Consider the following 10,440-nt stretch of genomic DNA (forward strand, 5'->3'; position numbering starts at 1 on the left):
CCAGTGCCCTCCCAGTGCCTCCCAGTACCTCCCAGTGCCTCCCAGTGCCCCCCCAGTACCCTCCCAGTGCCCCCCCAGTGACCCCCCAGTGACCCCCAGTACCTCCCAGTACCTCCCAGTATCTCCCAGTGCCTCCCAGTGACCCCCCAGTACCTCCCAGTGCTCCCAGTGCCCTCCCAGTATCTCCCAGTGCCCCCAGTGCCCTCCCAGTGCTCCCAGTTCCCTCCCAGTGCCCTCCCAGTGCCCCCCAGCACCCCCAGTTCCTCCCAGTACCCCCCAGTGCTCCCAGTTCCCTCCCAGTTCCCTCCCAGTGCCCCCCAGCACCCCCAGTTCCTCCCAGTGCCCTCCCAGTGCCCCCCAGCACCCCCAGTTCCTCCCAGTACCCCCCAATGCCCTCCCAGTGCCCCCCAGCACCCCCAGTTCCTCCCAGTGCCCTCCCAGTGCTCCCAGTTCCCTCCCAGTTCCCTCCCAGTGCCCCCCAGCACCCCCAGTTCCTCCCAGTACCCCCCAATGCCCTCCCAGTGCCTCCCCAGCACCCCCAGTTCCTCCCAGTCCCTCCCACTCCCCCCAAATCCCCTCCCAGTCCCTCCCAGTGCCTCCCAGTCCCTCCCAGTTCCCTCCCCCTCCCCTCCCAGTCCCTCCCAGTTCCCTCCCACTCCCCCCCTCCCCTCCCAGTGCCTCCCAGTCCCTCCCAGTGCCTCCCACTCCCCCCAAATCCCCTCCCAGTCCCTCCCAGTTCCCTCCCAGTCCCTCCCAGTGCCTCCCACTCCCCCCAAATCCCCTCCCAGTTCCCTCCCACTCCCCTCCCAGTCCCTCCCAGTGCCTCCCAGTGCCCCCAGTTGCCGTACCTGGGGGGGGCTGAGGGAGAGGCTGAGGGTGACGGTGGCGGTGGGGGGCGGTGGGGGGGGAGGGGCGGTGGGGGAGGGGCGGGGGTGGTACCGCACCACTGCGCTCAGCACCGTCCGACCCTGCGGAGGAGGGGGGGGGGCGGGGCCTCAGGGACACGCCCACCCTGAGCCCCGCCCACCCCCCCCACTGAAGCCCCCATCCCCTCAAGCCCCGCCCCCGTTCCCCGCAAGCCCCGCCCCTCGCCGAAACCACGCCCCTTCTTTAACCACACCCCCGCCCCGTAAAAGCCCCGCCCGCTCCTTAACCACGCCCACTCTCCATGGCCCCGCCCACTTTTCAGCTCCCCCTTTCCCAAGCCCCGCCCCCTGTCTCCGGAGCCCCGCCCCCTTTCCTAAGCAGCGCGATTAAGCCACGCCCATTCACCAAGCCACGCCCCTCTTAACCCCCGAAGCCACGCCCCTTTCTGAGCCCCAACAATCCAATTCCTGGCCCCGCCCACTTCCCCAGCCCCCGCCCACTGCGCAAACCACGCCCACTCTCCAGCCCCGCCCCCTTCCTCCCAGCCCACCCCAGTCGCCCCTCCCCTTCCCCAAGCCCCGCCCTTTCCCCACCCAGGCCCATTCCCTGAAACCCCGCCCACCCCTTTCAGCCACGCCCCCTCTTCCCCGAAGCCACGCCCCCTTCTCCCACCCCGCCCCTCCTAGAAGCCCCTTCCCCAGCCACGCCCCCAAGCCACGCCCCTCCCCAAGCCACGCCCCCTTTCCCACCCAGGCTCATTCCCTTCAATCACGCCCCCTTTCCCCAAGCCACGCCCTCTCCCTAAGCCCCGCCCCCTCCGGCCCCGCCCACCTTGCAGTGGTACCCGGGAAAGAGCTGCCCCCGCTCCTCCCTAAGCCACGCCCCCTCCTCAAGCCACGCCCCCAGCCACCCCCAACCCTCGCCCCAAGCCACGCCCCCTTTTCCAAACCACGCCCCCTCCTAAAGCCACGCCCCCACGTTGCAGTGGCACCCGGGGGAGAGCTTTGCCTGCCCCTCCCCAAGCCACGCCCCTTCCCCAAGCCACGCCCCTTCCCCAAGCCACGCCCCTTCCCCAAGCCACGCCCCCTCCCCAAGCCACGCCCCCCCCTGCCCACCTTGCAGTGGTGGAAGAAGAGCTTCGCCCCCCCCCCCGCAAGCCACGCCTCCTCCCCAAAGCCACGCCCCCTTCCCAGGCCACGCCCCCTCCCGAAGCCACGCCCCCTCCCGTGGCCCCGCCCACCTTGGAGTGGTACCCAGGGAAGAGCTTCGCGGCGATGGGGGGGAGGAATCGCCGCAGAGCGCCCGTCCAGGCGGTGGCCAATCCCAGCGGGCCCAGGGCCACCGCCTCCGCCCCCTCCTGTGACGTCAGCGCCGCCTCACCGCCCCGCCCCCGCCTCCCCCTCACCCGCCCCCCGGGCCACCAATAGCCCCCACTGGGCCACCAACAGCCAACCCCCCCTGGGCCACCAACAGACCCCCCCGGGCCACCAACAGCCAACCCCCCCTGGGCCACCAATAGCCCCCACTGGGCCACCAACAGCCAACCCCCCCTGGGCCACCAATAGCCCCCACTGGGCCACCAACAGCCAACCCCCCCTGGGCCACCAATAGCCCCCCCCGGGCCACCAACAGCCAACCCCCCCTGGGCCACCAATAGCCCCCACTGGGCCACCAACAGCCCCCCCGGGCCACCAACAGCCAACCCCCCCTGGGCCACCAATAGCCCCCCCTGGGCCACCAACAGCCACCCCCCCTAGGCCACCTACAGCCACACCCTCCGGGACACCACCACCTTCACCCTGTGGCCACCACCACCTCCTCCCTCGGGCCACCAACCCTCACCCTGTGGTCACCACCATCTCCACCCTGTGGCCACCAACCCTCACCCCGGGGCCACCAACCCTCACCCTGGGGCTACCAAGCCCTGCCCTGGGGCCACCAACCCTCACCCTGTGGCCACCACCATCTCCACCCTGTGGCCACCAACCCTCACCCCGGGGCCACAAACCCTCACCCTGGGGCTACCAAGCCCTGCCCTGGGGCTACCAACCCTCACCCTGGGGCCACCACCACCTCCTCCCTCCGACCACCAACTCTCACCTTGGGGCTACCAACCCCCATCTTGCTGCCACCAACCCTCACCCTGTGGCCACCAACTCTAACCCTGGGGCTACCCAACCGCATCTTAGTGCCACCAACCCTCACCCTGTGGCCACCAACCCTCACCCTGCGGCTACCAAACCCCATCTTGCTGCCACCAACCCTCACCCTGGGGCTACCAAGCCCTGCCCTGGGGCCACCAACCCTCACCCTGGGGCCACCACCATCTCCACCCTGTGGCCACCAACCCTCAACCCGGGGCCACCAACCCTCACCCTGGGGCCACCACCATCTCCACCCTGTGGCCACCAACCCTCAACCCGGGGCCACCGACCCTCACCCTGGGGCCACCACCACCTACACCCTGTGGCCACCAACCCTCACCCTGGGGCTACCAACCCCCATCTTGCTGCCACCAACCCTCACCCTGTGGCCATCAACCCTCACCCTGTGGCCACCAACCCTCACCCCAGGGCCACAAACCCTCACCCTGGGGCCACCACCACTTCCACCCTGTGGCCACCAACCCTCACCCTGGGGCTACCAACCCCCATCTTGCTGCCACCAACCCTCACCCTGTGGCCACCAACCCTCACCCTGCGGCTACCAACCCTCACCCTGTGGCCACCAACCCTCACCCTGAGACCACCCCCCCCCCCCCAACCTTTACCCTGTGGCCACCACCCCTCCCCCTTTTGGCCACCCCGGGCCCTGTGGCTACCGACCCCGGCCCCGTGGCTACCAACCCCGGCCCCGTGGCTACCGACCTCGTGGTGGTGGGGGCTCCAGTGGCCGTAGTGCTGCGCCTCCTCCAGCAGCTCCCGGCAGAGCTGCGCCGAAAACAGCGGGAACTGGTACACGTCCGGACACGGCTGCGGGGGACAGCGCCGCGTGGGCACCCCAAAAGCCAGGGGGACCACCAAAAGCCACCGGGGGACCACCAAAAGCCACTGGGACCACCAAAAGCCACCAAGGGACCACCAAAACCCACTGGGACCACCAAAAGCCACCAGGGACCACCAAAAGCCACGGGGAACCCCAAAACCCACCAGGGACCACCAAAAGCCACTGGGACCACCAAAAGCCACCAAGGGACCACCAAAATCCACCAGGGGACCACCAAAAGACACTGGGGACCACCAAAACCCACTGGGACCACCAAAAGCCACCAGGGACACCCAAAAGCCACTGGGACCACCAAAATCCACGAGGGGACCACCAAAAGCCACCGGGGATCCCCAAAATCCAGGGGGACCACCAAAAGCCACCGGGACCACCAAAAGCCAGGGGGACCACCAAAAGCCACCAGGGACCACCAAAAGGCACTGGGACCACCAAAAGCCACGGGGAACCCCAAAAGCCACCGGGGGACCACCAAAAGCCACCGGGGACCACCAAAATCCAGGGGGACCACCAAAACCCACCGGGACCCCCAAACCCCACAGGAACCCCAAAAAATGGGGGACCCCAAAACCCACCGGGACCCCCCAAAACAGAGAGGACCCCCAAAACCCACCGGGACCCCCCAAAACCCACAGGAACCCCCAAAAAATGGGGGACCCCAAACCCCACAGAGACCCCCAAACCAGAGGGGGACCCCCAAAACCCACCGGGACCCCCCAAAACCCACAGGAACCCCAAAAATGGGGGACCCCAAAACCCACCGGGACCCCCAAAACAGAGGGGGACCCCCAAACCACACCGGGACCCCCAAACCCACAGGAACCCCCCAAAAATGGGGGACCCCAAAACCCACCGGGACCCCCCAAAACAGAGGGGACCCCCAAAACCCACCGGGACCCCCCAAACCCCACAGGAACCCCAAAAATGGGGGACCCCAAAACCCACCGGGACCCCCAAAACAGAGGGGGATCCCCAAAACCCACCGGGACCCCCCAAAACCCACAGGAACCCCCAAAAAATGGGGGACCCCAAAATCCACAGAGACCCCCAAAACAGAGGGGACCCCCAAAACCCACCGGGACCCCCCAAACCCCACAGGAACCCCAAAAATGGGGGACCCCAAAACCCACCGGGACCCCCAAAACCCAAAGGAACCCCCAAATCGATGAGGGACCCCCAAAACAGAGGGGGACCCCCCAAAACCCACAGGAACCCCCCAAAAATGGGGGACCCCAAAACCCACCGGGACCCCCCAAAACAGAGGGGACCCCCAAAACCCACCGGGACCCCCCAAAACCCACAGGAACCCCAAAAATGGGGGACCCCAAAACCCACCGGGACCCCCAAAACCCAAAGGAACCCCCAAATCGATGAGGGACCCCCAAAACCCACCGGGACCCCCCAAAACCCACAGGAACCCCCCAAAAATGGGGGACCCCAAAACCCACAGGGACCCCCAAAACAGAGGGGGACCCCAAAACCCACAGGGACCCCCCAAAACCCACAGGAACCCCCAAACCCAGAGACCCCAAAAAAATGGGGGACCCCAAAACCCACAGGAACCCCCAAAAAATGGGGGACCCCAAAACCCACAGGGACCCCCCAAAACAGAGGGGGACCCCCAAACCCCACCGGGACCCCCCCAAACCCCACAGGACCCCCCCCAAAAATGGGGGACCCCAAACCCCACCGGGGACCCCCCAAAACTGGGGACCCCCAAACCCATCTCCGGGGGGTCCCCCAGACCGTGTCCGGCCCCGGGGGGGGTCCCCCCGAGGTGGCACTGGGGGGGGGTCACTGGGGGTCCCCAATACCTCCTCGTAGAGACCGTCCTCGAAGATGCGGCTGTAGTTGGGGTGGAGGTACTTCTCCTCCCAGTCCTGAGGGGAGGGGGCACTGGGGTTACTGGGGGGCACTGGGAGGGCTGAGGGGGGTTACTGGGGTTACTGGGGGGCACTGGGAGGGCTGAGGGGGGGTTACTGGGAGGCACTGGGGGGCACTGGGAGGGCTGAGGAGGGGTTACTGAGGTTACTGGGGGGCACTGCGAGGGCTGAGGGGGGTTACTGGGGTTACTGGGGGGCACTGGGAGGGCTGAGGGGGGGTTACTGGGAGGCACTGGGGGGCACTGGGAGGGCTGAGGAGGGGTTACTGAGGTTACTGGGGGGCACTGCGAGGGCTGAGGGGGGGTTACTGGGGGGCACTGGGAGGGCTGAGGAGGGCACTGGGGGGCACTGGGAGGGCTGAGGAGGGGTTACTGGGGGGCACTGGGGGGCACTGGGAGGGCTGAGGGGGGCACTGGGGGGCACTGGGAGGGCTGAGGAGGGGGTCAGTGGTGTTACTGGGGGGCACTGGGGGGCACTGGGAGGGCTGAGGGGGGTTACTGGGGGGCACTGGGAGGGCTGGGGGGGGTTACTGGGGTTACTGGGGGGCACTGGGAGGGCTGAGGGGGGCACTGGGGGGCACTGGGGGGCACTGGGAGGGCTGAGGGGGGCACTGGGGGGCACTGGGAGGGCTGAGGAGGGGTTACTGGGGTTACTGGGGGGCACTGGGAAGCACTGGGGGGCACTAGGAGGGCTGAGGAGGGGTTACTGGGGTTACTGGGGGGCACTGGGGGGCACTGGGAGGGCTGAGGGGGGGTTACTGGGGTTACTGGGGGGCACTGGGGGGCACTGGGAGGGCTGAGGGGGGCACTGGGGGGCACTGGGAGGGCTGAGGAGGGGTTACTGGGGGGCACTGGGGGGCACTGGGAGGGCTGAGGAGGGGTTACTGGGGTTACTGGGGGGCACTGGGAGGGCTGAGGGGGGCACTGGGGGGCACTGGGAGGGCTGAGGAGGGGTTACTGGGGGGCACTGGGGGGCACTGGGAGGGCGGAGGAGAGGTTACTGGGGGGCACTGGGGGGCACTGGGAGGGCTGAGGAGGGGTTACTGGGGTTACTGGGGGGCACTGGGGGGCACTGGGAGGGCTGAGGAGGGGGTCAGTGGTGTTACTGGGGGGCAGTGGGGGGCACTGGGAGGGCTGAGGGGGGTTACTGGGGGGCACTGGGAGGGCTGAGGGGGGCACTGGGGGGCACAGGGGGGCACTGGGAGGGCTGAGGGGGGCACTGGGGGGCACTGGGAGGGCTGAGGAGGGGTTACTGGGGTTACTGGGGGGCACTGGGAGGGCTGAGGAGGGGTTACTGGGGGGCACTGGGGGGCACTGGGAGGGCTGAGGAGGGGTTACTGGGGTTACTGGGGGGCACTGGGAGGGCTGAGGGGGGCACTGGGGGGCACTGGGGGGCACTGGGAGGGCTGAGGGGGGCACTGGGGGGCACTGGGAGACCTGAGGAGGGGTATCTAGGGTTACTGGGAGGCACTGGTGTGCACTGGAGGGCACTGGGAGGGCTGAGGGGGGGTTACTGGGGTTAATGGGGGGCACTGGGGGGCACTGGGAGGGCTGAGGAGGGGTTACTGGGGGGCACTGGGGGGCACTGGGGGGCACTGGGAGGGCTGAGGAGGGGTTACTGGGGGGCACTGGGGGGCACTGGGAGGGCTGAGGAGGGGTTACTGGGGTTACTGGGGGGCACTGGGGGGCACTGGGAGGGATGAGGAGGGGTTACTGGGGGGCACTGGGGGGCACTGGGAGGGATGAGGAGGGGTTACTGGGGTTACTGGGGGGCACTGGGGGGCACTGGGAGGGCTGAGGAGGGGTCAGTGGTGTTACTGGGGGGCACTGGGGGGCACTGGGGGGCACTGGGAGGGCTGAGGAGGGGTTACTGGGGGGCACTGGGGTTACTGGGGGGCACTGGGAGGCCTGAGGGGGGCACTGGGGGGCACTGGGGGGCACTGGGAGGGCTGAGGAGGGGTTACTGGGGGGCACTGGGGGGCACTGGGAGGGCTGAGGAGGGGTTACTGGGGTTACTGGGGGGCACTGGGGGGCACTGGGAGGGCTGAGGAGGGGTTACTGGGGTTACTGGGAGGCACTGGGAGGGCTGAGGGGGGGTTACTGGGGTTACTGGGGGGCACTGGGGGGCACTGGGAGGGCTGAGGAGGGGTTACTGGGGTTACTGGGAGGCACTGGGGGGCACTGGGAGAGGTGAGGGGGGGTTACTGGGGTTACTGGGGGGCACTGGGGGGTACTGGGAGGGCTGAGGGGGGGTTACTGGGAGGCACTGGGGGGCACTGGGAGGGCTGCGGGGGGATACTGGTGTTACTGGGGGGCTGTGGGAGGGCTCTGAGGGGGTTACTGGGGGGCACTGGGCGGGGTTACTGGTGTTACTGGTGTTACTGGGAGGCACTGGGAGGGCTGCGGGGGGGTCTGTGGTGTTACTGAGGGGCACTGGGAGGGCTGTGGGGGGGCAGTAGTGTTACTGGGGGGCACTGGGAGGGCTCAGGGGGGGTCAGTGGGGGGCACTGGGCGGGGTTACTGGTGTTACTGGTGTTACTGGGAGGCACTGGGAGGGCTGCGGGGGGGGTCAGTGGTGTTACTGAGGGGCCCTGGGAGGGCTGTGGGGGGGCTCTGAGGGGGTTACTGGGGGGCACTGGGCGGGGTTACTGGTGTTACTGGTGTTACTGGGAGGCACTGGGAGGGCTGAGGGGGGGTCCGTGGTGTTACTGAGGGGCACTGGGAGGGCTGTGGGGGGGCAGTGGTGTTACTGGGGGGCACTGGGAGGGCTCAGGGGGGTCAGTGGGGGGCACTGGGAGGGGTTACTGGTGTTACTGGTGTTACTGGGAGGCACTGGGAGGGCTGCGGGGGGTCTGTGGTGTTACTGAGGGGCACTGGGAGGGCTGTGGGGGGGCAGTGGTGTTACTGGGGGGCACTGGGAGGGCTGTGGGAGGGCTCTGAGGGGGTTACTGGGGGGCACTGGGCGGGGTTACTGGTGTTACTGGTGTTACTGGGAGGCACTGGGAGGGCTGTGTGGGGGTCAGTGGTGTTACTGAGGGGCACTGGGAGGGCTGTGGGGGGGCAGTGGTGTTACTGGGGGGCCCTGGGAGGGCTCAGGGGGGGTCAGTGGGGGGCACTGGGCGGGGTTACTGGTGTTACTGGTGTTACTGGGAGGCACTGGGAGGGCTGCGGGGGGGTCAGTGGTGTTACTGAGGGGCACTGGGAGGGCTGTGGGGGGGCAGTGGTGTTACTGGGGGGCCCTGGGAGGGCTCAGGGGGGGTCAGTGGGGGGCACTGGGAGGGGTTACTGGTGTTACTGGTGTTACTGGGAGGCACTGGGAGGGCTGCGGGGGGGGTCTGTGGTGTTACTGAGGGGCACTGGGAGGGCTGTGGGGGGCAGTGGTGTTACTGGGGGGCACTGGGAGGGCTGTGGGAGGGCTCTGAGGGGGTTACTGGGGGGCACTGGGCGGGGTTACTGGTGTTACTGGTGTTACTGGGAGGCACTGGGAGGCTGCGGGGGGGTCCGTGTGTTACTGAGGGGCACTGGGAGGGCTGTGGGGGGGCAGTGGTGTTACTGGGGGGCTCTGGGAGGGCTGTGGGGGGGCTCTGAGGGGGTTACTGGGGGGCACTGGGCGGGGTTACTGGTGTTACTGGTGTTACTGGGAGGCACTGGGAGGGCTGCGGGGGGGTCAGTGGTGTTACTGAGGGGTACTGGGAGGGCTGCGGGGGGATACTGGTGTTACTGGGGGGCTGTGGGAGGGCTCTGAGGGGGTTACTGGGGGGCACTGGGCGGGGTTACTGGTGTTACTGGTGTTACTGGGAGGCACTGGGAGGGCTGCGGGGGGGTCCGTGGTGTTACTGAGGAGCACTGGGAGGGCTGTGGGGGGGCAGTGGTGTTTCTGGGGGGCCCTGGGAGGGCTGTGGGGGGGCTCTGAGGGGGTTACTGGGGGGCACTGGGCGGGGTTACTGGTGTTACTGGTGTTACTGGTGTACCCGGGGGTTGAGGGGCAGTTGGAGCAGATCCGGGTACAGCCGAGAGCTGTTGTAGTCGGAGGTGCTCAGGAGGTGCCCGAACTCCTCCCGGTTGGTCACGTGCAGAAACAGCCCCTGAAATTTGGGGGGGGGGGGGGGGGGGAGGGGCGGGGAGGGGGAGGGGGAGGGGGTAAATTTCACCCCTCCCCCCCCCCCAGCCCCTCCCCCCATAGCCCCACCCCACAGCCCCCCACCCCCTATAGCCCCTCCCCCCAGAGCCCCTCCCCTATACCATCCCTGATAGCCCCTCCCCCCACAGCCCCTCCCCCACTCTCCCCAATAGAGCCCCTCCCCCATAGCCCCTCCCCCCACAGTCCCTCCCCCACAGCCCCTCCCCCATAGCCCCTCCCCATAGACCCCCTCCCCCCACGGCCCCACCCCCTATAGCCCCTCCCCCCACAGCCCCTCCCCCCACTCCCCAATAGAGCCCCTCCCCCCATAGCCCCTCCCCCCCACCAGCCCCTCCCCCCACTCCCCAATAGAGCCCCTCCCCCCAGCCCCACCCCATAACCCCTCCTCCACAGCTCCCCTCCCCCCATAGCCCCTCCCCCACAGCCCCTCCCCCCCACTCCCCAATAGAGCCCCTCCCCCCAGCCCCACCCCATACCCCTCCTCCACAGCTCCCTCCCCCACCCCAGTAGCCCCTCCCCCCCACAGCCCCCTCCCCCCACTCCCCAA

At 68.6% G+C, this 10,440-nt stretch overlaps 1 protein-coding gene across 1 annotated transcript; it reads right to left on the reverse strand.

Annotated features, from left to right (window-relative positions):
* Positions 1-799: 799 nt before the first annotated feature.
* LOC309685234 (multifunctional procollagen lysine hydroxylase and glycosyltransferase LH3-like) lies at positions 800-9,905 on the reverse strand (the record flags this gene model as incomplete). Its single annotated transcript, XM_082501040.1, has 5 exons — positions 800-968; positions 2,108-2,224; positions 3,735-3,839; positions 5,685-5,750; positions 9,724-9,905. Coding segments are annotated over 5 exons (639 nt in total), but the record flags the coding sequence as incomplete, so codon positions are not given.
* Positions 9,906-10,440: the final 535 nt, after the last annotated feature.

This window comes from Vanellus vanellus (genome assembly GCF_965231255.1).
Source record: "Vanellus vanellus genome assembly, contig: HAP1_SCAFFOLD_2289, whole genome shotgun sequence".
In the NCBI taxonomy this organism is placed as follows: domain Eukaryota; kingdom Metazoa; phylum Chordata; class Aves; order Charadriiformes; family Charadriidae; genus Vanellus; species Vanellus vanellus.